We start from the raw sequence: 27,026 nt of genomic DNA, 5'->3' as shown, positions 1-27,026 counted from the left end.
TGCATCGCTCCAGCTGGCAGCAAACCTCCCCCCGGGGATGGCAGGAGCAGGGAAGCAGGGCAGGGCAGGGCTGGCACCTGGTGGAGCGGACCAGCCTGGCCAGCAGGGTCCTCTTCTCCTCGTTGGTGAACTGCATGATGCCAGGGGTCTCGAACTTCTGCCGGATCCACTGGCACTGCTCCAGGTCGTTGATGAACATGAACTCCACCCCGATGTGCTGGCAGTATGCCATCTGCCCAGCGGGAGGAGAAGGGCAGTGAGTCAGGGGCCAGGGCTGCAGCACCTCCTCACCTCCCCCAGCCCTGCAGGCACAGCCGGGCACGGGCACGGGCACCGCACAGGGGCCAGGCCAGGGGCTCCCTAACTGCCCTCTGCCACCTTCTGGGCAGCCAGAGCCCTCCTGCAGCAGTGCAGGCACAAAATCTCTTGCTGCCAGCTGCACCAGGCTGTCAGGATGGCAGCCTGGGGGGGATCACAGGATGTTAGGGGTTGGAAGGGACTCAAGGAGCTCATCGAGTCCAACCCACCCCTGCCAGAGCAGGACCACACAATCTAGCTCAGGGCACACAGGAATGCATCCAGGCAGGGCTGGAAAGGCTCCAGAGAAGGAGACTCCACAGCCTCTCTGGGCAGCCTGTGCCAGGGCTCTTCAGTATCTGAAGGGGGCTCCAAAAAAGCTGGGGAGGGACTTTTGAGGCTGTGAGGGAGTGGCAGGAGTGGGGGGGATGGAGCAAAGGTGGAGGTGGGGAGAGTGAGGCTGGAGGTGAGGAGGAAGTTGTTGAGCAGGAGAACGGTGAGAGGCTGGAATGGGTTGCCCAGGGAGGGGGTTGAGGCCCCATGGCTGGAGGTGTTTGAGGCCAGGCTGGCTGAGGCTGTGTGCAGCCTGCTCTAGGGTAGGGTGTCCCTGGGCATGGCAGGGGGGTTGGAACTGGCTGCTCCTTGTGGTCCCTTCCAACCCTGCCTGATTCTGTGATTCTATGACCCTTACAGTCAAGAAGTTCCCCCTTGTGCTGAGCTGGACCCTCCTGTGCTGCAGCTTCCATCCACTGCTCCTTGGCCTATCCCAGGGAGCAGTGAGCAGAGCCTGTCCCCTCCTCCTGACCCCCAGCCCTCAGAGAGTTATCGACACTGATTCAATCCCCTCTCAGTCTTCTCTTCTCCAGTCTAAGCAGCCCCAGGGCCCTCAGCCTCTCCTCACCAGGCACTGCTCCAGTCCCCTCACCATCCTCATGGCCCTCCCTTAGACCCTCTCCAGCAGATCCCTGTCCCTCTTCAACTGGGGAGCCCCAAACTTTAGGCAGTATTCAAGATGAGATTGCAGCAGGGCAGAGAGGGGAGGAGAACCTCTCTTGATCTGCTGGACACACTCTGCTTAATGCACCCCAGGAAGCCATTGCCCCCTTGGCCAGCAGGGCACATTGCTGTGCCACGGTTAAGTTGGTAGCCACCAGCAGCAGCCAGTCCCGCTGGGAGCCTTGGTTTGAGCTGCCAACGCAGGCAGCATCCCCAAGATGCTGCTCACGACCCAGCATCAAAATGTTTCATTCCCTTTCCCCCTGAACCAGAGCCTCGAGTCCTTCACATCCACCTCACAGCTGAGGTTTGCCCTCTCAGTGGCACCGCAGCTGCGCCTGGGTCCCACTTCAGCCTGCAGCAAAACCTCCCCCGGCAGCCGAGGAGCTTCGTCCTGCAGCTCAGCTGAAGTGGTGACGCAGTTTTGCTGCTCCCAAGGTCAACCTGTCTCAGCAGAGCCCATCTGAGCCAGGCTGCAGCTCGCCTGGGAGCTCACAGCAGGCTGCAAACCGCTGCAAGAGAGCTGCAAGCCCCAGCCCGGAGCTGCTGCTGCCCCCAGCCCCTCCCAAGTGCCACCACCCGGCGCAGCCTGGTGGGCACTGCCTGCCACCGGCCCCCTCCTGCACTCTCCCAGCATCATCTGCTGCTTTCCAAGTGGAAAACGCAGCTGGAGAGGGTTTTAAACCGCAGGACTCTGTTGCCTGAGACTTGCTGCACCTCGGCGAGCCCAAAGGCGACGCTGGAGGCGCTCAGCGGTGCGCAGGCGACAGGAGGCAGCTGCCACGCGTGGGGCAAGCTCCAGACCTCAGAGTCCTACAACGCAGAGGCTGGCCCAGGCTGTGGGCATCAGCAGGACCCCAGGACCTCCCAAAAAGCGACTGCTCTGCCCCCGCCCCGGGGCTGCAAAGGGCTCCTGCCCCCTCTGCCCCCTCACCTCCAGCCGCCGGATGATCTCCCGCAGGGGCAGCGCAGATTCGTTCCCACCGATGAAAGTGGTCGTGGGCAGGTGGAAAACTTTGTCCAGGTCAGACTCATCCAGTCCGTAAAAGCCTGCAGGAGTCCCCATGGGTAGGACAAGCACAAGCAAGAGAAAGGAAGAAGGGAGGGACGCGGGGGCGGGGGAGGGGAGGGCACCGCCAGGCAGGTGCCAGCGGCGTTGGGGAGCGGTGGGGAAGGGAGACACAAAAACAAGGAGAAAAGCGGCACAAAAAGCAGAGAGTGAGCTCGGAGGAGGCTCTGGAGCTGTCAGACCCGAGCGGGAATTACACACGAAGCCCCCCCCCCAGGGGTTACGGGAGGGGACAGGTCAGATCCCGGCAGCCGCCCGCAGCGCCCCGACCGAGAGGAGCATCCCCGGGGACACCGACGGCACCGGGGAGAGAGGGGCACCGAGCACAGCGCGGCCGGTGGCACCCGGCGGGGGGGGCACTGAAGACGGAGAGGTGCAGGAGGAGAGGGTTGAAGCAATGGAAGCCCCGAGAGGGACAGAGAGAGGAGAGGGAAAGGTGCCAGGGGCTGCCAGGGACTCTCCTGAATAGCTCAGCCCGGGAGCAGGGCAGGCGGCCCCGGGGGGCTCCACTCTACCCCCGTACCCCAATTAACAGCCTTTTAATCAGGGGCTTAGCCCGGCCCTGCTCGGCAAACCCTCTGCTTTTTGGGGCTGTGCTCCATGGGCACCTCCTGCCCAGGGCCACTGCAGAGCCATGGCACTGCCTCGGTGCCCACCGGAGCTCAGGGGATGTCTTTGGGGAAACTGAGGCACAGAGGAGGAAGGGCAATGGACCCCCCGAGGTGCTGCAGCAAGGCAGAAGCAGAGCAGGGAAGGTGACTGGGGAGGCCCCAAGGCTGAGCCCTGCCTGAGGCAGCAGCTGGGCTGGCAGCAGGGTGGCAGAGCAGAGCTGCCCCCTGCCAGCCAGAGGCCCAGCACCTCCCTCAGCCCCTCCTCTGTCCATTCCAAGCTTCCAGCACTGCTGCCTTTCACCGTGGAGCTGTGTCCAGGTGACCTTCAGGAGGTTCTACAAGGCTCAGGGCACCTGGGCTGGGGCAGCCTCTGGCATCAGTGCAGGCTGGGGGTGAGGGACTGGGGAGCAACTCTGAGGAGAAGAGCTTGGGGGTGCTGGGGGTGCAAAGCTGGACATAAGCCCCAGCTCCAGCCCTGTCCTGGGCTGGTGTCCAGCAGTCTGGGCAGCAGGGAGGGGATTCTGCCCCTCTGCTGGGACCCCCCTGCAGTGCTGGGCACAGAGCTCTGAGCAGGGCCTGCTGGGCCAGGCCAAGGGGTGAGGGTTTGGGCTCCAAAAGGGAGATTGAGAGTGGAGAGAAGGAGAAATGTTAGGCACTGAGAGTGGGCAGAGCCTGGCACAGGCTGCCCAGAGGTGGGAGATGTCCCAAGCCTGGCACCACTCTGGGTCAGGCTGTTTGGGGCTCTGAGCAGCCTGCTCTGGCTGGGGCTGTCCCTGTTGGCTGCAGGGGGTTGGGATTTTAAAGTCCCTTCTAACCCAAACCCTTTCTTGATTCTCTGTTTGCTAACCCAGGGTAGGGGCTCCAGAGGAGGCAGAGGCACCACAGCTGCCCTCAGATCCCTCTCAACCAGCCCAATAAATGCCAGGGCAAGCCCACAGTGCTCTTCCTGGGTGCCAGTGCTGTGCCTCCCCTCCTCTGCCCACAGCAGCCTCCTGGGCACAGCCAGACTCCAAGGGGTGGAATTGAATCAGCCCCTGCAGAGCTGTGCCTTGGAGCACTGAGCCACAGCTGGAGCAGGCAAGGGTTGGGCACTGCACCCCCAGCACTCCTCTGCACCTCCTGTCCGGAGCAGCTCAGTGAAGCTGCTGCCTGCAAGCTCCAGGGAAGCCTCCAGCTGTGGCTCCATGGCACGGGGCTGGCTCTGCTGCTCCACTGCCAGGCCTCAGCCACATTCTGAGGGGGATCAAAGTTCTGCAAGGAGCTTTCTGGGCTCTCTTTGCTTCTGCTTTGCTGCAGCCCTGCCGCCAGCGCTCAGCCTCTCAGACCATCAAGAGGAGGCTGCCAAATTGTCAGCAGGGCAGAGGCAGGAGAAGACAACTTGGATTTGAGATTGGAACTAACAGGGGAGATTGAGGCTGCCTGAAGTCACTGCTGCCAAGCAGACAGGTCCTGCAGCCAGCTGGGCATGCACACAGGCAGGCAGAGGCAGCCAGCAGGGCTCTGCTCTGGGCAGCTGGAAGCAGCACTAAGGGAGCACCTTCAGCGAGGCTGTGCAGAGGGACAAGGTGAAAACAACCATGCCAGAGGGTTCCAGAGTGGGGTGAGAGGGCAGGGGACAGCTTTACCAGCCTGGTTCATGCCCAGATTAACCTATTCAGAGAGTCCTGCACTGCAGAGGGTTAGAGGCTGTTAGCTGCATACCTCCTACTGTTAACACTCTCAGCCGCTCCTTGAACACTGCCAGGTCTGGGGTGGGCAGGGAAGGGAGGTGCAGAAAGGGAGAAGATAGAGAGATGCAGTCAAGAGTTAGTAAAAAAAAACCTCTGGAACTGTGCAAAGTCCTCGTGGAAAGCACAAATAAAACCAAAAGAGCATTTTCAATACCATCAGAGGCAACAGGGGAGGGAGGAGAAGTGTCAGGCAGAACAGAAATGCTGGAGAGAGGAGGGAGGAGGAGAAGGGAGGGCAACAGGGCACCAGATCCTGGAGAGCAGTTGAGCTGCATGGTTTGAGACCTCCTCAGGTGGCAGGGGAAGACCTCCTGGCATGGAGTCTTTTGACTGCTTCACACCACCACCAAAACTCAGCTTCCCCCTGCCACTGACATCTGCTGCTGCCAGGTTCTACCCACAGGCTCTGAAGGGGACTCCAGAGGAGGCTCCACTGCTGCCAGCACTCAGGCAGCAGGCAGATCAGGGAGCTTAACAAGCAGGCTGTTAGTGAGGGAGCAGGCACAGTGCCCACCAGGTGCCAAGCATGCTGGGTGCAGGCAGCAGTGCCAGCAGGCTGTGCCAGCTGCAGCGAGCAGCCCCACAGCTGCCTTAGGTTAGGAGCTCCAAGGGCCTCAATCTCACCCAGGTGACAGGAGAGGCTTTGGGAAGCCTTCTCCACCTGCTCAGACGTTTTGGGGAGAGGTTTGCTCAGCAAGGTCTCAAAAGTGGGGAAGGAAGTGGCAGAGCTCCAGCCCACAGTCCTGCCAGGGCTGGCCTGGCTGTGCCCCAACTGGAGGGCTCCCATGGGTTGCCCTGGGCAAGAGGCAGGAGCAGCTGCCTCGAACAGACAGACAGACACAGATACTGACAGACAGCCCTTGGGCAGCAGCCTGCTCAGGTGGGCAGCTGACACTGAGCTCCTGCAGCCACCCTGGCTGCTGCTTTCCACCACTTACCAGAGCAGAGCAGCAGCAGCTGCAGAGGAGAAACCTTCGAGGGACCAGGCCAGGAGGGGTTTGCTGCCTCCAGCCCCAGCAGCCCTGGGCAGGCTTTTGTCCACCCTCACACTGCAAAGGGAGCTCTCAAAGCAGACCCAAACCAGTTGCTGAACAAAAGGCAATTCAGGAGCCAGCCAAGATCAGGCAGGGAGCTCCTCTGCATTCCAGCCCTGCTCAGCCTGGGCTGGACCTGCTGGCAGCAGCACTCCCAGGAGCTGACCTTTAGGGACTTCACTGCTCAGGGGAGCAAACCAGAGGGCTTCCAAGTTTCCAAACCACTCCTGTTCTTGGCTGCCCTGGCAAGGTTAGCAAATGCTCCTTCAAAGCCAAGAAAGCCACTAGGAGCTGCTCAGAAAGGGCCTTTCTGCCACAGGCAGGTGGCAGGCAGCAGCCAGCCTTGGGCTCGGCCACCCTGCCCCAGCTCTGCTCTCCTGCCCCCTCACCGAGTGCTGCTCCCAAGCTCTGCTCACCAGGGGGGGTTTGAAAGTCAAGCAGCTGAGGTTTGGCAGGAGAAGAGCAGGGGAATCTCTCTTCACTTATCCAGACCTGCAGCAAGGAAGCCTCCTGTGATCAGTCACCACAGGCTGGGCTCCTGCCAGGGGGCAGCTGGCAGCAGCTGCTTCCTCTGGATCCCTGGATTGCTAAGGCAGCACCAGGAACCACAAGGAGCATGCAGGCTGTGAAAGCCTCTGAGGTACAGAGGTTGGATTTAGAAGGGCATGGGCTGGGGGAGCAGCCACTGTGGAGAGTTGGGCAGGGCCATGCTGCAAGGGCAGTCCTCGGTGCCAGCAGAGAGGGGTGGGGGTGTGAAGGGTGGGTGGAGGATGGATGGAAGGGGAATGGATGGGGGGGTGATGGATGGATGGAAGACAGATGGAAGGATGGATGGAAGGAGGATGGAGGATGGATGGAAGGAGGACGGAGGATGGAGGATGGATGGAAGGAGGATGGAGGATGGATGGAAGGAGGATGGATGGATGGATGGATGGATGGATGGATGGATGGAGGATGGATGGATGGAGGATGGATGGATGGAGGATGGAGGATGGATGGATGGAGAGCAGCCTTACCAAAAAGGATTTGTGGACCCTAAAGGGTGGCAAAATGTCCCTAAGCCACCAATGTGTGCTCAGAGCCCAGCAGGACAGTGGTGTCCTAGGCTACAGCAGAAATGTGACCACCAGGCCAAGGGAAGGGATCCTGCCCCTCCAGTCCCTTCTCCTGAGCACAGCTCAGACATGGACCTGTTGGAAGAGGTCCACAGGAGGCCACAAAACCAAAGAGATCCAAGGGCTGGAAGGGCTCTGCTGTGAGGCCAGGCAAAGAGAGTTGGGGGTGTCCATTCTGGAGAAGGCTCCAGCAGAGCTTCTGGAGGCCTTCCAGAGGTGCAGAGAGCCTTGTGAGCAGGGCCTGCTGGTCCCAGCTGGCAGCAGGACAGAGGCCATGAGATAAGCTGCCAGCAGCCAGGGGGTGATCAAGGACAGGCTGGACAGGGCTTTGGGCCACCTCTTCTGGTTGCAGATGTCCCCAGCAGGACAGAGGTGGCCTGTGAAGGGAGAGCAGTCCCTGTGCCACCTGCAGCTCAGGGGCTGCTGCAGACCCTGCTCTCCTTGCCAGGTGGGCACAGAGCCACCAGGTCCTGGGCTCTGCTGCTCCACTTCAGGGCTGCGGCGCCAACAGCCTTCATCTAGAAAAGGTCCTCCTCACCCTTCTTCTTCACCAAGAGTGGCATCAGTCACCCACAGAAGTCTCTTGGAGCTGGCTAGAAGCCCCTGGGGTCCTCTCTGGTGCCTGGGTCACAGCCAGCACCTCCCCAGCAGCACCTCCCAGCCACAGGACTGGCTCTGGTGCAGAGCTCCCAGGATGCAGCCAGGGACAGGCAGAGCAGACCCCAGCCCGAGGCAGCTTCCTCACCATCCCTGGAGCTGGGAGAGCCAAACCCTGCTGCTCCCAGCACACCTCTTCCTCTGTGAAGGTCCAGCAGGTCCAGGGCTGGCAGCTGCCCAGGGAATCCTGCTGGGTTCCATGCCCCATGGCTGAGATGTAGTTGGGCAGGGTTAGTAACCAGCACTGCTGCACTACTCTAGGTTAGAAGCAAGCCCCTGGAGCCCTCCTTGTGCCAGGGTAACCACCCCTGGGAAGCACCAACAAGAAAGAATTGCTCAGCACCACGACCTCCTTGGAGCTGGGGCTCTGGAGATCAACTCTGGAGCACACTGAGAGGTGCTGAGTTTAAGCTCTGTCAGAGCAGAGTTTCACCTCCTGGGCACCACACAGGCTCTTGTGCCACACTCATGCAGCTCTCACCCATGGGTGCTGGGTTCCCACCTCTCTGCTGGGACAGAAGCACCTCCCAAAGCTTCCTTGTTATGATCACAGCAGGGACTCAGAGCTCAGGCATGGGCAAAGAGGACAATTGAGGAATTGACTGCAGCAACTGGGGAGTGAGGGAGGGCAGGGCAGTGCCACAGGGCAGGCTGAGATAAAGCTGCCCTATTGCCCTCAGCTTTGGGGTTCAAGGGGCACAGCTCAGCCCCACTTCCCCCAGCAGCAGGAGGAGCTGAGGGAGCAGACCTCCAGCTGGCTCCAGCACAAACCCTCCCTGCAGAAGCTGCAATTGCTTCCACTGCTGAGTCTGCAGGTCCAACGGCATCATCAGCTGGCACCACAGGAGCTGGGCACCAGACCCCTTCAGAGGGAGCCAGGGTGGCAATTTGGGAGTGATCATGACTGAGGAAACTTCAGAGCTTTCCCCGCCCCGGGCTGGTGAAGCATCTCCCTAGCAAGCTGTGAGAGAGAGGAGCTCAAGCAATGCAGCACTAACTGCTCTCAAAGCCCTCACCCAGTTTGTCTGTGGATGTGATAATGTCAGCTGGAAGGGAGGAGTCCAGATCTGCATCCAAGATGCCCAAGGGGTCGAGTTGTGCTACATGGTGCCCTCGAATCTAGGAAAGGGGCCAGGGGTGGACAGGAGAGAGACAGGAAGCAGGGAGGGGGGAGGGAAGGGGGGAAAGGGAGGTGAAACAAACAAACGAAAAAGAGGGGAGGGGGTAAAAAAGTTTAAATTACATTGGGGCTAATGTGCAGAGCAATTCTCACCGACGTTTGGAGAGACGGTGAGGGGAGCATCGTCAAAGTTTACACAACTAATGCCCAGGGGGTCCAGCTTTGCAATGTGGTGGCCCCTGACCTGCAAGCAACAACACAGGTTAGTGACTGAGGCAGCTCCTGCACGGAGCTGAGCGACTGAGGCAGCTCCTGCACGGAGCTGAGCCACTGAGGCAGCTCCTGCACGGAGCTGAGCCACCGAGAGAGCTCCTGCATGGAGCTGAGTGACTGAGGCAGCTCCTGCACGGAGCTGAGCCACCGAGGCAGCTCCTGCACGGAGCTGAGCCACCGAGGCAGCTCCTGCACGGAGCTGAGCCACCGAGAGAGCTCCTGCACGGAGCTGAGCCACCGAGAGAGCTCCTGCACGGAGCTGAGCCACCGAGGCAGCTCCTGCACGGAGCTGAGCCACCGAGAGAGCTCCTGCACGGAGCTGAGCCACCGAGAGAGCTCCTGCACGGAGCTGAGCCACCGAGGCAGCTCCTGCACGGAGCTGAGCGACCGAGGCAGCTCCTGCACGGAGCTGAGCGACCGAGGCAGCTCCTGCACGGAGCTGAGCGACCGAGGCAGCTCCTGCACGGAGCTGAGCGACCGAGGCAGCTCCTGCACGGAGCTGAGCCACTGAGGCAGCTCCTGCACGGAGCTGAGCCACCGAGAGAGCTCCTGCACGGAGCTGAGCCACCGAGAGAGCTCCTGCACGGAGCTGAGCCACCGAGAGAGCTCCTGCACGGAGCTGAGCCACCGAGAGAGCTCCTGCACGGAGCTGAGCCACCGAGAGAGCTCCTGCACGGAGCTGAGCCACTGAGGCAGCTCCTGCATGGAGCTGAGCCACCGAGAGAGCTCCTGCATGGAGCTGAGCCACCGAGAGAGCTCCTGCATGGAGCTGAGCCACTGAGGCAGATCCTGCACGGAGCTGAGCCACTGAGGCAGCTCCTGCACGGAGCTGAGCCACTGCACCAGGCCACGCCTGGCACCTTCCCCCTCTTGGCATTCAGTACAGTGCCAGCCCAGAGCTGAGCTCCCACTAAAGCCTGCAGAGGTTGGCTGCAGCTGCAGCCTGCAGCAGGTGGCTGTGAGTGCCAGCAGCTGCCAGCCTGCTCTGCTGGCCTGAAGCAGTCAGAGGAGTGGGCAGGGGACTGCAGAGACCTCCCACAGCTGAGGCCTGAGGATCTCTCACTGCTCGTGTCCAGCCTGAGCACTGCCCCTCTGCAGGTGCAGGAGCTCCACACTGATGGCTCCTGCCTGAGCACCACTGGGCTGGAAGGGACCTCTGGGCATTACCCAGTCCAAGCCCAGGGGCAGCCTTCTCCAGGCCTCCAGCACCCTGCTGCTGGAAAAGCTTTTCCTGGTGTTCCTGTGGACCTGAGGACCATCTGCCTACCTGCAGCCCACAGCAGCCTTTTGGTGAGAAGCCTCCAGCAGGACCTGCAGCATTGCTCTGGGGCAGGGCAGGGGCAGACATGGCACCAGAGGAGCTCTGCTGGCTGCTGGGCTGGCAGCCCAGGCAGGAGCCACCACGCTGGGCTTGAAGCAAGAAGGCACCAAGGAGCTCTGCCCTGCAACCTTCACAGGAGGGGACCATAGACAGACCCCAGCACACCTCACTGGGCAGCCCTGGGCCATCTTGGTGCCCACCAGCCCAAGCTTCAGGCTCAGCTGCACTGGCAGTGGGGCAGGAAGCTCTGCTGGCAGGGTGTGGGCTGCAGAAGAGGCTAAGCACAACATTCCTGGGCCAGCAGCACTGTGCCCAGCGTTGGGCAAAGCAGAGGGGCTGGTGTGAGCCCAGGCAGGGCAGCCCTCTGCAGGGAATGCCAAAGGATCCCTGGGAGCCCCCCGGGGCACTCCTGCTGCTGTGTCCTCCACATGCAGCAGCAGCAGCTGCCAGCTGCAGGCAGCACCACTGCAGGCCCTGACCCTGCGAGCCCTCAGCCACAGGACCACAGAAGGGTTTGGCTCAGAGCCCAGCCCTGAGCCAGCACTGCCAGGGCAGCACCAGGCCATGGCCCTCAGCACCACAGCTCCAGGGATGGGGACTGCAGCACTGCTCCAAGGGGCTTGAGCTGCCACCCAGAGCCCCACAAAGCAGCCTTGGTCTTCAGACCCTTCACCTGGAGCTGCTGCCTCCACCCTCAGCCACCACTGGTTTGAGCTTGGAGTCCCCCAGCTCATCCCAGCAGCAAGGAGCAGGCTCAGGGAGCTGAGCACCACCTCCCAGCCAGCAGGTCCCCAGCAACATGTCCCAGCTCCTCCCGAGAGCAAAGCAGGGGCAAAGCTGGCAGACCTCTGCCCAGAGCTGCAGCTCCTGCCCTGCCCTCTGGCCTGGCCCCTGCCCAGAGCTGAGCAGAGACACAGCCTGCAGCAGCTGCTGCTCTGCAGGGGAGAAGAGCACAGCCAGGAGCATGGGCACAGCTCCACAGCATCTTGTTCACTTCTCAGAGCCCCCACGCCTGCAAAGCAGAGCACACCTCAGTGCCCTCTGCAGTGCCCTCTGCAGTGCCCTCTGCAGTGCCCTCTGCAGTGCCCACAGCCTCACCAGAGAGGTCCTGCCCGAGGCTTGTGCCTCCTGACAGGCTGAGCTGGGCCCCAGCTGCAGCCCAGCAGCCCTCCCGCAGCTCTCCTGCAGCAGGGAGGTGTTGGCTGAGCTGAGCCCTGGGGGCTGAGGGTGCCACAGCGCTGCCGGGCAGGCAGCAGCCCAGGGGGCAGCAACGCTCCAGGGGGCACCAAACCACCTCCCCCCCCGGGCCCTGCTCTGCTGCCTCACAGCAGCTTTCACTCGCTGCTGTCCAGCAGAACATCAGCACCCCCTGCCCCCATCAGCTCAGCACCTCCTGCCCCCACCAGCTCAGCACCCCCTGCCCCCATCAGCTCAGCACCCCCTGCCCCCATCAGCTCAGCACCCCCTGCCCCCATCAGCTCAGCACCCCCTGCCCCCATCAGCTCAGCACCCCCTGCCCCTCACCAGCTCAGCACCGCCTGCCCCCATCAGCTCAGCACCCTCTGCCCCTCACCAGCTCAGCACCACCTGCCCCCATCAGCTCAGCACCTCCTGCCCCCATCAGCTCAGCACCCCCTGCACCCCCTGCCCCCATCAGCTCAGCACCCCCTGCCCCCATCAGCTCAGCACCCCCTGCCCCCATCAGCTCAGCACCCCCTGCCCCTCACCAGCTCAGCACCACCTGCCCCCATCAGCTCAGCACCTCCTGCCCCCATCAGCTCAGCACCCCCTGCACCCCCTGCCCCCATCAGCTCAGCACCCCCTGCCCCCATCAGCTCAGCACCTCCTGCTCTCACCAGCTCAGCACCCCCTGCCCCAGCAGGCCCCCTGCATGTTCCCCCTCCCCTCCTTACCTGGTAGGCCCTGATGAGGGACTGCACTGCCAGGTGATCCTCCACCAGCTTGTCCACGTTGGGCTGTGCCTGCACCAGGAACTGGGCTTGGGAGAGGGAGGAGAGGCTGGAGCCGAGCGGGGGAGGGCTTTGGTAAGCGGTGCCTGGGGCGGCTCCGGCGTTGGCGTTGCGGAAGAAGATGTCCCACGACTGGCAGAGGGCAGAGAAGAGAGGCAACAGGGTCAGCACCTGGCACCCAAACCTCTCCTCGCTCCAGGCAGCTCAGAGCTGCCTCCTGCACCCCAGCTCCACACAGACGCTGGCAAAAGCACCCAAGCTCCTTGGGCAGGGAGCACCCAGGCTCAGCACTACCTCAGTGCCAGCCAATCGAGCCAGGGAGGGGATTCTCCCCCTCTGCTCTGCTCAGATCCCACCTGGGGGGCCTCAACCACCTCCCTGGGCACCTCCCTGGGCAACCCCTGCCAGCCTCTCACCACTCTCCTGCTCAACAACTTCCTCCTCACCTCCAGCCTCACTCTCCCCACCTCCAGCTTTGCTCCATCCCCCCCACTCCTGCCACTCCCTCACACCCTCAAAAGTCCCTCCCCAGCTTTTTTGCAGCCCCCTGCAGATCCTGGCAGGCCACAAGAAGGTCACCTGGGAGCCTCCTCTGCTCCAGCCTGCACAGCCCCAACTCTTTCAGGCTGTGCTCACAGCAGAGCTGCTGCAGCCTCTGAGCATCCTCCTGGCCCTGCTCTGGACACTCTCCAGCATCTCCACAGCCCTCTTGGCCCAGGGGCTCCAGAGCTGGATGCAGGACTCCAGGTGGGGTCTGAGCAGAGCAGAGCAGAGCAGAGCAGAGCAGAGCAGAGGGGCAGAATCCCCTCCCTGGCCCTGCTGGCCACACTGCTGCTGCTGCAGCCCAGGCTCTGCTTGGCTCTCTGGGCTGCAAGTGCACACTGCTGGCTCCTGCTGAGCTTCTCCTCCAGCAGCACCCCCAAGTCCCTCTCCTCAGGGCTGCTCTCCAGCCTGGCACTGCCCAGCCTGGAGTTGTGCTTGGCATTGCCTCGACCCAGCTGCAGGACCCTGCACTTGGTCCTGTTGAACCTCCTGAGCTTGGCTTGTGCCCACCTCTGCAGCCTGCCCAGGTCCCTCTGGCTGGATCCTGCCCTCCAGCCTGGCTCAGCACCACACAGCTTGGTGTGGGCAGCAAACCTGCTGAGGCTGCACTCAGTGCCTCAGTCCATGGCACCCACAGAGATGTTGAACCAGACTGGTCCCAGGACTGGTCCCTGAGGGACTCCACTTGTCACTGCCTGCACTTGGCCATGGAGCCATTGGCAGCCACCCAAAGACCACCCACCCAGAGACTATCCCTGCGTGGGCACAGACTCCTCCCTCCAGCCCTCAAGGCCTCACCCAGCCTGGCCCTGAACACCTCCAGGCTTGGAGTCAACCTCTCTGGGCAAGCTGTGCCAGTGCCTCACCACCCCCCTGGGGAAGAATTGATTCCTAATGCCCAATCTCAGTCCAGCTGACTCCACTTTGAAGCCATCATCCCTTGTCCTGGCACTGCCAGCCACTGCCAGAAGTCCCTCCCCAGCTCTCCTGGAGCTCCTTTAGGCTGCTCCAAGGTCTCCTCCTCCAGGCCAAACAGCCTCAACTCCGCCAGCCTGTGCCCACAGGGGAGGTTCTCTGCCCCTTGGATCATCTTTGCTCCCCTCCAGCCCTCCCCATGCCATGCCCCCATGCCATGCTCCTCCAGGGTGCTCTGCCTGTGGCTGGGGTGCCCCTGCTGATGCCAAGATCAGAGCCATCACCTTCCTGCTCCTGACTGTAGCCCCCCACACCTTGGCACCCCAAACGCTGCTGGGCCAACCCCACGACCACAGCACAAGGCAGCAGCCAAGGGCAGCTGCCCCTAGCCAGGCTCAGCACCAAGTGCTCAGCACCAAGAGCTCAGCATAGGCTCCTCTGCTCAGAGCAGCCCCCAGAGCAGCCCCTTCCAATCAAGCAAACCCCACAGAAGGCTTCTGTGAGCCAGCCCTGACTTGAGAGCCAGCTGGGAGGTGAATGGCACACAGCAAGGGGCAGCTCTGCCACATCCCTGCTCCTTCTCCTGCTCCAGGGGGCAGAAAGCACCACCCAGAGCTGCTACCTCAGACAGCAGCTCCTGACCTCACCAGGGGAAGAGAGACAGAGACCTGCTGTCTGCCTCCCCCTTCTTGCCCCCCTGAAGGCTCCAAGGCTGTCCTGAGGGGCACCGAGAAGAGTGTGGGCAGCAGGGCAAGGGAGGTTCTGCTGCCCTCTGCTCTGCCCCCAGCCTGGCTCCAGCTCTGGGCTGCCCAATGGCAGAGCCTGGCAAGGGCTGCAGAGAGTGCAGGGCAGGCTGGGCAGGTGCTGAGGGGCCTGGAGCAGCTCTGGCAGCAGCAAAGGCTGAGAGCCCTGGGGCTGAGAGCCTGCAGCAGAGCAGCCCCAGAGGGCAGCTGAGCAGTGCCCAGGCAGAGCTGAAGGAGCTGTGGGGGGCAAGAGGCTGGGGCCAGGCTCTGCTGAGCGCTGCCAAGGGGCACAGAGTGGAGCCCAGGAGGGTGGAGCTGAGCAGCAGGAGAAAGTGGTTTGGTGTGAGGGTGCCAAGGCCTGGAGCAGGCTGCCCAGAGAGGCTGTGGAGCCTCCTTGTGTGCAGAGCTGCCAACCCCCAGCCTGGGCACTGTGCTGCTGGGTGAGCTGCTGTGGGTGCCCTGCTGGAGCAGGGGGCATGGCCTGGGGCAGCTCCAGAGGCCCTGCAGGTTCAAGCAGCACTGAACCCACTCTGCACAGCTGTGCCACTGGCTGCTGTTTGGTAACAGCAGGCAAGAAAGGGGCAGCTCCCTCGGGGGGAGGTCTCACCCTCCCCAGCAAAGAGCAGCAGTGGGCAGCAGCTGAGCTCTGCTCCCTGCAGGGCACAGATAAGCTGCAGGCACCTCCCCCTGCCAGCCCAACTGGTTTGGGGATCTCCACCCTCGGCTCTGCCCCTGCCAAAGCCTCTCAGGGACAGAGGAGGCTCAGCTGCTGCTGCCACCTCATGCCAGAGGGGCTGCAGGAGCCCCAAGGGCCTCAACACCAACCCCACTGCAGCTCCTCTGTATCCTGGAGGGACAACACAGCCACGGAATTGTGGAGAGGAGGCAGGGGCAAAGCTAGGAGCTGGGATGGGGTCACTGGAATGAGGTGGGATGCAGCCAGGAGAGCCAAGTGTGAGGGCCAGGGGCACCAGGGAGTAGCAGCAAAGTCCACATCAAGTCAGGTATCAACCCCAGCAGGTCTGGGGCCCTGGAGCTGCAGTTTGTGTGACCACAGAACGCTTGGGAGCCAACTACAAAGAGCATCCAAGTCCAGCCTGCCTGGTCCAGCCCCTTTCTGCCAAGCAGGATGCCAGCTTGGTTTGGTTCACAGCAGTGCTTGAGGGCTGCTATTCAGCTCAGCAGCACCAGGTCTGCCTCCTGGCCGTGCCAAGGCCCCTTCCATTGGCACAGGACCCTCCTGCTGCCACCAACCACTCCCAGCCACACTGGAGCCCAAACTCCTCCTGCCCTAAGCACTGGGGAGAGCTTCAGGGGGCACCTGGGCTGCAGGGCAGGCTGCAGATCCTCACCAGAGTGTTGGCCTGGGCAGGTGCTGCAGTTCCACCCCTGGAGATGCAGGAGGCTCTGAGCGACCTGCCCTGGCTGTGCAGCTGGAGGTCACTCCCACGCTGGATGCCACCAGAGGTGCCAGAGGCTCCTCCCAGCCTGCACTCCCCTGCAGAGCGCTGCGGGCACTGCACTGCCCCCGCCAGGGGCCGAGCAGGCTGCAGGGGCCGAGCAGGCTGCAGGGGCCGAGCAGGCTGCAGGAGCTGCAGGGGCCGAGCAGGCTGCAGGGGCCGAGCAGGCTGCAGGGGCCGAGCAGGCTGCAGGGGCCGAGCAGGCTGCAGGGGCCGAGCAGGCTGCAGGGGCTGAGCAGGCTGCAGGGGCCGAGCAGGCTGCAGGAGCTGCAGGGGCCGAGCAGGCTGCAGGGGCCGAGCAGGCTGCAGGAGCTGCAGGGGCCGAGCAGGCTGCAGGGGCCGAGCAGGCTGCAGGAGCTGCAGGGGCCGAGCAGGCTGCAGGGGCTGAGCAGGCTGCAGGGGCCGAGCAGGCTGCAGGGGCCGAGCAGGCTGCAGGGGCCGAGCAGGCTGCAGGGGCCGAGCAGGCTGCAGGGGCCGAGCAGGCTGCAGGGGCTGCAGGGGCCGAGCAGGCTGCAGGGGCTGCAGGGGCCGAGCAGGCTGCAGGGGCTGCCTGAGAGCAGCCAAGAGCAGAGGCAGAGCTCTGGCTGCAGCACTCGGACACCTCCCAGGCAGCTGCCCTGGGCTCTGCCTCCACATCTGCCCAAGCAGCACCCAGCAGGCAGCAGCTCTGGGGACCCAAGAGCTGCTACCAAAGCAGGGAGCCCTGCCCAAGCATAGAACCGGGGCTACCAGTGACACCAGCGACACCAGTGACACCAGCGACACCAGTGACACCAGTGACACCAGCGACACCAGTGACACCAGTGACACCAGCGACACCAGTGACACCAGTGACACCAGTGACACCAGCGACACCAGTGACACCAGTGACACCAGCGACACCAGCGACACCAGTGACACCAGTGACACCAGCGACACCAGTGACACCAGTGACACCAGTGACACCAGCGACACCAGTGACACCAGTGACACCAGTGACACCAGTGACACCAGTGACACCAGTGACACCAGTGACACCAGTAACACCAGTGACACCAGTAACACCAGTGACACCAGTGACACCAGTGACACCAGTGACACCAGTGACACCAGCGACACCAGTGACACCAGTGACACCAGTGACACCAGCGACACCAGCGACACCAGTGACACCAGTGACACCAGTGACACCAGTAACACCAGTGACACCAGTGACACCAGTAACACCAGTAACACCAGTGACACCAGTGACACCAGTGACACCAGTGACACCAGTGACACCAGTACAGTGCAGCCCTCAGCATGAGGACAGAGCCATGGCCTTACACCAGCCCTGCCCCTGAGGGCCTGGCCTGCACCACTGCCTTGCAGCCTTTCCTCACTTGAGGGCAAGGATCCACCCAGAAGGACCTTAACAGGCTTGAGAAGTGGACCAGTGCCAGCTGCAGGAGGTTCAACAAGTCACAGGGCAAGGTCCTGCAGCTGGGTAGTGCCAGCCCCAAGGCACAACTCCAGGCTGGGGGCAGAGGGGGTTGAGAGCAGCCCTGAAGAGAAAGCCTTGGGGGTGTTGGGTGCTGAGCAGCTGCCCAGGAGCCAGCAGTGCCCTCCTGCAGCCCAGCAGGCAGCTGTGTGCTGGCTGCAGCCAGAGCAGTGTGGGCAGCAGGGCAGGAAAGGGCATTGTGCCCCTTGGCTCTGCTCAGAGCTCACCTCCTGCCCTGCCTCCAGCTCTGCTGTCCCCAGCAGCAGCAGGGCACAGAACTGCTGGGGGAGGCCAGAGGAGGCCACAAAGATGCTGCCAGGGCTGGAGCAGCTCTGCTGTGAGCACAGGCTGAGGGAGCTGGGGGGGTGCAGCCTGCAGAGGAGAAGGCTCCAGGGGCAGCTCAGAGCTGCTGCCAGAGCCTGGAGGGAGCCTGCAGGAAGGCTGCAGAGAGACTTCTGCTGAGGGAGCCTGAGCCAGGCCAAGGGGGAATGGTTTGGAGCTGAGGCAGAGCAGGCTGAGAGTGGAGCTGAGGAAGGAATTGTTGAGTGTGAGGGTGGTGAGAGCCTGGCACAGGCTGCCCAGGGAGGCTGTGGCTGCCTCCTGCCAGGGAGTGTTGAAGGCCAGGCTGGATGAGGCCTTGGGTAGCCGAGAGGTGTCCCTGGCTGTGGTGGGGAGGTTGGAGCAGATGAGCTCTGAGCTCCCTTCCAACCTGAGCCATTCTGTGATTTCCAAGTCTGTGCTCCTTGGCTCAGCCACACATTGGCCCCAACAGAAACATCCCAGCAGAGTGCTGAGGGCTGGAAGGGACCTCCAGAGACCATTGAGTCTGCCAGAGCAGGGGCACCCAGGGCAGGGCACACAGAAGCACATCCAGAGCAGACCCCACAACCTCTCTGGGCAGCCTGCTCCAGGCTCCAGTACCCTCACACCAAACAAGTTTCTCTTCACCACCTCCAGGCAGAATCTCCTGGGTTCCAGCTTGTGCCTGCTGCTGCTTGTCACATCACTGGGCACCACCAAACAGAGCCTGGCACCTTCCCCCTGACACTCACCCCCAGAAGTCCATAGACACTGAGCAGATCCTTCTCAGCCCCACTCAGCACCCACACAGCCTTCCCTGGGCTCTCTCCAGAAGGTCATTTGTCTCTCTTGGACTGGGGGGCCCCAAACTGGACACAGGATTGCAGCTGTGGTCCCAGCAGGGCAGAGCAGAGGAGCAGCAGAACCTCCCGAGCCCTGCAGGGATGCCCTTGGCACTCTTGCCCACAAGGACACTTTGCTGGCCCATGCTGTCTGCCTGCACTCCAAGGTCTTTCTCCATGGAGCTGCTTCCCAGCAGGATAACCTCCACCCTGCACTGCTGCTGCCTGCTGCTGCTCCTCTGCCCTGCTGCCTGCTGCTCCTTGCCAGCTGCAGGACTCTGCTCTTGTCCTTGTTGAACTCCACGAGGTTCTCCTTCCCCCAGCTCTCAGGGATGGCAGCACAGCCTGGTGGACTGTGCCACCCCCAAGGCTGCTGAGGCTCAGCCAGGTCACTGAGGAAGCTATTGGCCAGAACTGGACCCAGTGTTGATCCCTGGGGACCATCATTGGGCACAGGATGGGCACCAATGCAGCTGGGTTCCAGAAACTCTCTTCCCAGCTAAGCCCTCTGGACTCTGTGTTACAGATCTTGACCTTCTCCCTGCTGGAGGAGCTGCAGGAGCTGGGATGCAGACAGCCCTCTGCATGCTGCCCAGGGTGGTTGCCTTCCCAGCTTTCAGCCTGGGAGCAGCTGGGAATCTCTCTGACCCCCAGTACCAGGCTGCAGAGCAGGATCTGGCCCTTATTATGTCCACAAGCTCAAAGTGGAGCTTAGCTGTGGTCCACCTGCCCCACCAGGTACCAGCACCCAAAGCAAGAAGCAAACCAAGATGGGCACAGCAGCCCCTGCCCCCCCCTCCAGCATGAACCCTCCTGCTGAGCCATCAGAGCTGCACAATTGGGACCATCAGGAGCTCATCCAAGGTGGACTCCCCGGAGGTGGCCTTGCTTGTATCCACTTGTGCTGCAGGTTGCTGCCCACGGTGTCTCCTCTGGCACACAGAAGCTCCTCTTGGCTCTTGCTCCAGCAGCTGCTGACCCTTCTCTGGGGCAATGCCAGGCAGAAGCAGCATCCACAACCACCTGCCCCCTCCGGCTGAGTCCTGTCCTCCGTGGGACACCTGCACTTACCTGGCCCCACTGCTCAGACAGGTGGAGGTGGCACCTTGGGGGGGGGCTGCTCCTTACCTTGTGGACACTTTTGGGGTTCTCCAGCCAGGCATAGTACATTTCCTCCACGTAGTTTGAACTAGTCCCACTTAAAAAAGGCTCTGCAGCCACGGGTGCGCTGTAGCACCTGATGTGTGTGAACGTCCTGGGTGCTGCCAGCCTGTGCTGGGGCAGAGTCCTTACAGTCTGAGAGGCTGTCAAGGGCCTCAGCTTTGCCACACAAGTCCTTAAGTTCAGCATCTTTGTCCTGTCACCTCACACAAGCTCCTGCTGGGGGAGAAGGGAAAAGTGGGTTAGAAAGTGGCGCAGGAGAGCCCAGAGCAGAGACCACCCCCACACCTCTGCCAGCCCCAGGCACGGAGAGCTGAGCTCAGGGTCAGTGCTTCCCAGCATGGCTTAGGCAGGAAGGGACCTCAGAGGTCATAGAATCAGTTTGAGTTGGAAGGGACCACAAGGAGCAGGCAGTGCCAACTTCCTGCCATGCCCAGGGACACCCTACCCTAGAGCAGGCTGCACACAGCCTCAGCCAGCCTGGCCTCAAACACCTCCAGCCATGGGGCCTCAACCACCTCCCTGGCAACCCATTCCAGCCTCTCACCACTCAGGTAGGTCACCTACTGCAACCTCCCTGCCATGGGCACAGAGAGCTGAGCTTAGGATGGGTTTTTCATAGCACAGCTCAGGTTGTAAGAGACCTCAGAGACCTACTGCAACCTCCCTGACACCTCTCAACCAGCCCAGGTTGCTCAAGGCCTCATCCAGCCACAGCCTCCCTGGGCAGCCTGTGCCAGGCTCTCACCACCCTCACACTCAACAACTCCTTCCTCAGCTCCACTCTCACCCTGCTCAGACCCCCTCAGCAGAAGCCTCTCTGCAGCCTTCCTCCAGGATCCCCTTCAGGCACTGGCAGCAGCTCTGAGGTCCCCCTGGAGCCTTCCAGGCTGCACCCCCCCAGCTCCCTCAGCCTGTGCTCACAGCAGAGGTCTAATTAACTCCAATTAATCCACCCCTCCTCCTCAGTTCCAACACCATCTCCTCCTTTTCCATCAACCAATCCCCCCCCAGCACACTTTGGCTTCCTTGGATTGTTTTATTCTCCCTTTGGGAATCCTTTTTCTGTTTAAACAGGAAAATCCTCTCCCTGAAACCAAGACCCCAGCAGGAGCAGGACAGTTTGGGTCCATCTGCAGGGCTACTGGAAAGGACCACGCTCAGAAGGTGCTGGAAAGAAGCACTTCCAGCTGGATTTTCCCACTGACCAGCAGGGTTTTTTCCCCTCCATCTCAGCATGCTGCACCCCTGCAGGTCTGTGCAAGCTGCAGGGCAGCTCTCACTGTGCCAGCCCAGCACAGAAGCTTCTTCCATCGCTCTCTCTTCCAGGTCTCAGTTCAGCTTTTGCTGCAGCCACTCTGCTTGGCCACACTTTTCTCTTCCCAACAGTTTAGCTCCTGGACAAGGCTGGGAAGAAGCCATCCACAGGGAAGCAGCCTGGCAAAGTCTGGTGGGACTTGGGATGTGGGCTCCAGGCCAGACCAGACCTTCAGCACTTCTTACATGCTCACTCTCAAGAGGGCTAACAGACCTGGAAGGCCCAAAGAGAGCCCAGAGAAGCCACAACCACCACCCAGGGCTGCTGTGTGACTCCTCCAAGGTCCTCCAGCATTGTTCACCCTGTGGCACTTGTGCATAGGCAGTAAAACCTGGAGCTAACCTTGCTCCTGGTCACACACAGGAACCAGGGCCACAACCCCAGGGGAAAGTGCTGGAGCAAGATCACCTCAGAGGAAGCTCTGGAACTTGGAGTCAGCAATTCTTGGAGCTGCCCTTTTCACCCAGGCTCCTCCACAAGAGGCAGGACCCGAGGCTGGAGGTGACCCAGCTGGATGGTTTCCATAACCCCAACCAGTCCAACAAGCAGCAGCTCAATGTCACAGCAACTATCCTGTGTTTACCAGGCCAAAAGGAAGTTTTGCAGCCAAGACTGGAGGAAAACAAAACCTTCAGGAGCAGCATTTCACCAGCCAGACTTCCAGATCCACCTTGCTGAACCTCCTTCTGCTCAGCACGATGGCAGCTATGCTTCCTGCCTCAACAGCTCTTGGTCCAAACAGCCTGAGGAAGACCCAGGATTGCTCCAGGGGCAGGGAGAAGCTCATTCCTGCTTCTCACCCTGCCTGCTTCCTTCTGCCCACGGTCACACCAGGACCATGACAGCCCAGAAGCAGCATGACAAGGAGCATGGCAGCACTGGGAGTTGTCCTCGCAGCTTCCCCTCCTCGGGCTGAAGCACCAAAACAGAGGTTCCAGCGAGGTGCCAGCAGCCTGGCACTGGGGAGGGGGGGGTGTGAGGCTTTGGGACAGAAGTGGTGGTGGCATCTCCAGCTCCGGTGTTGGGTTTCAGTGCTGCCACTCAGCAGTGTCCTGGTGACCTCTCCAGAAAACAAGGGGCTCAGTGCCAGGGTTTTGCCCCAAAACAAGCAGAACCACCACGGCGGTGCTGGATGGCCTCTTGCAGAGGAGGCTTTGGCTGCGCTCCTGCAGCCCAATCTGTACCAAAAGGTCACGGAACGGGGACGTTCCGCAGCCGGGACAGGCAGGAGCACATCGTTAAGCAGCTTAAGGAACATTTGACCTCTGCTAGGCGAAATCCCTGGCACCTGCCCCGGGCACTGAGCTTCCAGGCGGGGCCGGGGGGGGTTAAAACCGGACCGAATTCAGCGCTAACGCAGCGGCAGGGCCAGGGCTGCTCCAGCAACAGACGCCTCCGGGATGGCGGCAACTAAGGGCTTCGCGGCAGCCGGAGGCACGGTGCAGACCCTCTCCGAGCGGGGCACCATCCCCTCCCAGCCCCGGGCCCGCCCGAGCCCTCCGAGGCCGCCCAAGGAGGCCCCGCGGGGCCTGAGCGGGGGACCCACCCGCCGGGCGGGGCGGAACGGAACGGGGCACCCTGGGCGCGGCGCCGCGGGGGGAGGCGCCGGGCAGAAGGGGGTGCGGAGGGTCCCCGGCGGGGTCCGGAGGGGTCCCGCCGCGGCCCCACGTGCGGGCGCGGGAAAAGGCCGCGAGACCCCCCCACCGGCCGCGCGCGCGCCGGGCCCGCCCCACGCCGGCCAACGAGCGCCGCCAGCAGCCTATAGCAGCGAGGCCAGGCGCCCAGCCGGCTCCCCATTGGCCGCGCCGGCTGCCAGTCCCGCGGCAGCCCCGCCTCCCGTCCCCGCCCCGAGGCGCCCGGGCGGTGGCGCCAAGGACACCGGGGAGCGGCCGCGGCCCCCGAGAGTGCCGAGAGCCCTCTCCCCGCCACCTCGCCCCGGGCCTGGCCTCTGGCCCGCCTCGGCTCGCCCCGGCCCCGCCGCCCGGCCCCGCCGCGGTACCCACCGGGCACGTCCGTCCGCACCGCTCGCAGCCCCGGCTCTGACAGCGGCCCCCAACCGCCGGCTGCCGCCCCGCGCCGCCCCGCCCCGAGCGCTGCGTCACCGCGCCCGCGCGCCCCGCCCCGCCCCGCCCCGCCCTGCTCTGCCCCGCCCCGCCCCGCCCCGCGCGCGGGGCGTGCCGCCTGCGTCGCAGCCTTCGTCCGGTGCGCCCCGAGCCGAGCGGCGCCCGCGGAACGGTGCCGGAGTCGGGGGTCAGGACGGGGCTGTCGCCGTGGGTATGCCGGCAGGGCCTGGGCACCCCTGGTACGGCCTCGAGGGTCCTCAGCACGATCCAGGGACCCCTGGTACGGTCCGGAGACCCTCACCACAGCCTGGGGACCTCTGCCACAGCCTGGGATGCCCCAACGCGGCCTGGAGCCTCCTGCTGTGGCCCGGAGTCCCTGCCCGCGGCCAGGGCACCTCCGCTACAGCCTGCAGGCCACTGCCGTGGTCTGGAGATCCCCACCGTGATGTAAAGATCCTCACCAGAGCACTGAGACTTCCTCCACAGCTTGGAGATCCCTGGCATGGCCTCAGGGCCACCACCATGGCCTGGGCCCCCTGGTATAGCCTTGAGATGCCCATCACGGGCTTGGCACCTTTGCCGTGGAGGGAGGTCTCGTTTGGAGTACACCCTGGTGTGGAGGACCCCATTGCCTGGAGGACCTGAGGACTTGGCAGGCATCCCAGCACGGGTGGCAGGCAGCAGGGCCTCGCCCGAGCAGAGGGCACCGGCAGGACTGGCTGGGAGCGTGGGCAAGGCTGGGCAGGCAGGGGGTGCCCAGGGTATTTGGGGCTTGCTGGCGATTTCCTGCCGGGTGAGTCATGGCCGCAGCAAGCCCTGAGCCAAGCAGCTGCGTGGGACTGCCTGGCACTTTCGGGAAGTGAAACCAGTGCCAGGAAAACACCCCAACAGCCCAGGGCCATGCAAGCACAGCCACACGTGTCCCTGGCACTGCCAGCGTGGCGCAACCACCGGCACCCCGCATGGACACCGGGCACGCTGAAGGGCAGAGCCTGCTGGGAAGCTGGTGGCAAAGAGTGCCCTCGAAGGCACAGCATGTGCCCAGGGCAGCACAGGTGGGCACGAGGGACCAAGCAGGCCCTGCTGCCTCTGGGCATGGGGCGGTGAGGGCAGGAGGGCTGACAGAGGAGGCCCTGCAGCGCCAGAGGAAGCCATGGGGAAGTGGCAGCGCTTGCGCCACCAGCCCCTCCCCGGCAGCAGCCATCCCGGCCCTGACGAGGGCAGGCGTCACGGTGCCCGGCTGGGCTGGGGCAGTTCCTGCTGAGTCAGGCAGCTCTCCAAGGGCTGTGCTCCCACGGGGTGACCCCAAGCATCGCCCCAGCTCTGTGCCCAACTCACCAGCACCAAAGCATGCCCCCTGCTCTGCCCCCTACGCAGCCCCCGCTCAGCCCTGTGGCGCCACTGGGGCACAGGCAGCCCCCCCCAGCCCTGCCAGTGTCACCAGAGGAACTGGGCAAGCCCAGGGCGTTGCGAAAGGTGGAAATCCCACTCTGACGATGCTTCCTTCCAGGCACCCTTGAAAACCTCCTGTGCCCAGCCAGGGCTCACAGAGCACCCAGGCCACGCTGCAGGCACCACAGGCACAGCGGCACTCAACAGGTACCAGCAGGTCTCTGCCCAGCTTTGAGCAGCCACCAGTGGACATGGCCTTCGTTCCCGACCTGGACATGCTGGAGAGCAGCAAGTAAGCGTGGCCGTGCCAGAGGGACACTGGGGACATGATGCCACTCTGTTGCCATGGCCTTCACTATCTCCCTTTGCCTTCCAGCCTGAGCGAGGACACCTTTTACGGCCCCGAGTGCCTCTGCCCGCAGGAGGTAACGCTGAGGGGGGTGGCACCTGGCAAGGGCAGGGCCCCCTGTGGTGGGGACGCTGAGTTCTCACCTCCGGGTGCCCTTTCCTCTCCAGAAACCCCATCGGGAGGTGAAGGTGATGTCACCTGAGGTAGGCATCCAGGTGACAGTGACCGAGGGGCACTCTGCCAGGACCTTCCGCCAGGCTGCGGTGCTGGTGGCAGCTGTGGCCAAGCTCCGCAGGCAGCCGCGCAGGGACTTCGCCGACAGCGACCTTGGGGACCTGCTGGATGAGATTTTCGGTACGGAGCAGTGATGCCAGGGGGGTGGCTCCAGGCTTCAAGGGGATGCTCTTGGACCCGGGGCTATGGGCACGCCCCTGAGTCACCCCTGTGCCCGCAGAGCCAGTGCCCTTCCAGCACACGGAGGGCAGCCGCGCAGGGGCTCCTGTCTACCGCTACACTCGCTCCCAGTCCTTCGACATCCTCGACATCGACCACAAGTGCTTCGTGCTGGAGTCACCCACCCAGCTGGTGGCACTGCACCTGCAGGGGCCCTCTGCCAAGCACAAAGGTGAGAGGAGGAGGAGGTCCCCACCCGATGATCCCAAGCCTGGCACCACCCAGAAGCCCCGAGGGCAGCCCTTAACCCGTTCCTCCCCTCCGCAGTGAAGCTCAACATTGCTCTGTACCGTCCCCGAGCGTCGCAGAGTGGGCTGGGCACCGGGCAAATGCCAGTGGCATTGGGCATCAAGGGCTACCAGCTCTACATGGCCTGCGTGCTGAGCGGGGCCCAGCCTGTGCTGCAGCTGGAGGTGAGTGAGGCTTCTCGGGACCTCCATCCCCTGGGGGGCTGGGGGACTCTATCCTACCCTGAACCCCATTTCTCCTGGGCTCCATCCCACCCAGAGCTCTGTTTCCTGGGGGCTCCATCTCACCCTGAACCCTATTTTCTGGGGGTCTTTCCTACCCTGAATTCTGTTTTCTGGGGGCTCCATCTCACCCTGAACCCCATTTCTTGGGGGCTCCATCTCACCCTGAATCCTATTTTCTAGGGGTCTTTCCTACCCTGAATTCTGTTTTCTGGGGGCTCCATCTCACCCTGAACCCCATTTCTTGAGGGCTCCATCTCACCCTGAATCCTATTTTCTGGGGGGTCTTTCCTACCCTGAATTCTGTTTTCTGGGGGCTCCATCCCACCCTGACCCCCATTTCTTGTGGACTCTATCCTACCCTGAACCCCATTTCTCCTGGGTTCCATCCCATCCAGAGCTCTGTTTCCTGGGGGCTCCATCTCACCCTGAACCCCATTTCTTGGGGGCTCCATCTCACCCTGAACTGCATTTTCTGGGGGCTCCATCCCACCCTGACCCCCATTTCTTGTGGACTCCATCCCACCCTGACCCCCATTCCTTGTGGACTCCATCCTACCCTGAACCCCATTTCCTGGGGGCTCCATCCCACCCTGACCCCCATTTCTTGTGGACTCCATCCTACCCTGAACTTCATTTCTTGAGGGCTCCACTCAATCTCAGCCCTGTTTCTCAGGGGTTTCATCCCACCCTGAACCCCATTTCTTGTGGACTCCATCCTACCCTGAACCCCATTTCCTGAGGACTCCATCCTACCCTGAACCCCATTTCCTGGGGGCTCTATCCCACCCTGAGCCCCCTTTCCGGGGCTTCCCCCGCAGCCTGACCCCTCTCTGTGCCGCAGGAAGCTGACATCCGGAGGGACATCGACAGCTCGGAGCTGCTTCGCTTCATCTTCTTCCGCCTGGACAGCCCTGCGGAGGGCACCACTCGCTTCGAGTCCGCTGCCTTCCCCGGCTGGTTCGTCTGCACCTCGCTGCAGCCTCGCCAGCCTGTGGGCATCACCAACCAGCCCGACCAGGTCAACATTGCCACCTACGAGCTGAGCAGGCGCTGAGGGCCCCCCGAGCCCTACCCAACCCAACCGGCAGTTGCCGGTTTTCAGGCTGTATGTACCGAGTACAACCTCCCCGCAGCGGGACACACCCCCCCCCCCCCATCTCTATTTCAGGTGAAATAGCAGCTCTGGGCCCCGTGGGCCCAAAATGCCCCCCCAGGGCTATTAATTTATTGTCCCCCTTTAAGCTTTTCATACTTATTTATTGTGCCCACATACACCACACCCCCCCTGCCCCTGCTGGCAGCTTGTACCTGGCACTGGGAATGCCAGGGGTTGGTTACCAGGTGTGGGGGTGCTGGTTGGTG

General features: G+C 62.8%; 2 protein-coding genes across 6 annotated transcripts in view; one reads left to right on the top strand and one right to left on the bottom strand.

Annotated features, from left to right (window-relative positions):
* Positions 1-23,023, bottom strand: part of OGDH (oxoglutarate dehydrogenase) — a 37,958-nt gene extending 14,935 nt beyond the window's left edge. The window contains exons 1-7 of one of the 5 annotated variants that reach the window (XM_064175663.1): positions 22,938-23,023; positions 19,584-19,832; positions 12,137-12,325; positions 8,783-8,873; positions 4,675-4,719; positions 2,228-2,343; positions 78-232 (exon numbers count right to left, since the gene is read on the bottom strand). In XM_064175663.1, the coding sequence (XP_064031733.1) occupies positions 78-232; positions 2,228-2,343; positions 4,675-4,719; positions 8,783-8,873; positions 12,137-12,325; positions 19,584-19,805 (818 nt within the window). In that variant the 5' untranslated portion in view covers positions 19,806-19,832; positions 22,938-23,023. Of the gene's footprint in view, positions 1-77; positions 233-2,227; positions 2,344-4,674; positions 4,720-8,525; positions 8,629-8,782; positions 8,874-12,136; positions 12,326-19,583; positions 19,836-22,937 lie in introns of all 5 variants that reach the window. The other 4 variants (XM_064175661.1, XM_064175662.1, XM_064175665.1 and 1 more) reach the window with 4 other exon arrangements.
* A 118-nt stretch (positions 23,024-23,141) lies between these two features.
* On the top strand, positions 23,142-27,026 carry LOC135192369 (interleukin-1 receptor antagonist protein-like). The gene is made up of 6 exons (XM_064175459.1): positions 23,142-24,681; positions 24,766-24,814; positions 24,906-25,092; positions 25,193-25,363; positions 25,459-25,604; positions 26,506-27,026. Exons 1-6 carry the CDS (start codon positions 24,641-24,643, stop codon positions 26,716-26,718), a joined length of 807 nt encoding a protein of 268 aa, XP_064031529.1. The 5' UTR covers positions 23,142-24,640; the 3' UTR covers positions 26,719-27,026.

This window comes from Pogoniulus pusillus, chromosome 42 (genome assembly GCF_015220805.1).
Source record: "Pogoniulus pusillus isolate bPogPus1 chromosome 42, bPogPus1.pri, whole genome shotgun sequence".
NCBI classification, from domain to species: Eukaryota; Metazoa; Chordata; class Aves; order Piciformes; family Lybiidae; genus Pogoniulus; species Pogoniulus pusillus.
This window is presented reverse-complemented; position numbering and strand designations above follow the sequence as displayed.

Coding starts and splice junctions, on each gene's coding strand:
- LOC135192369 (XM_064175459.1), top strand. CDS start 24,641: ATGGCCTTCGTTCCCGACCTGGACATGCTGGAGAGCAGCAA. Junction 24,815..24,905: donor AGTGCCTCTGCCCGCAGGAG/GTAACGCTGAGG, acceptor TTTCCTCTCCAG/AAACCCCATCGGGAGGTGAA. Junction 25,605..26,505: donor AGCCTGTGCTGCAGCTGGAG/GTGAGTGAGGCT, acceptor TCTGTGCCGCAG/GAAGCTGACATCCGGAGGGA.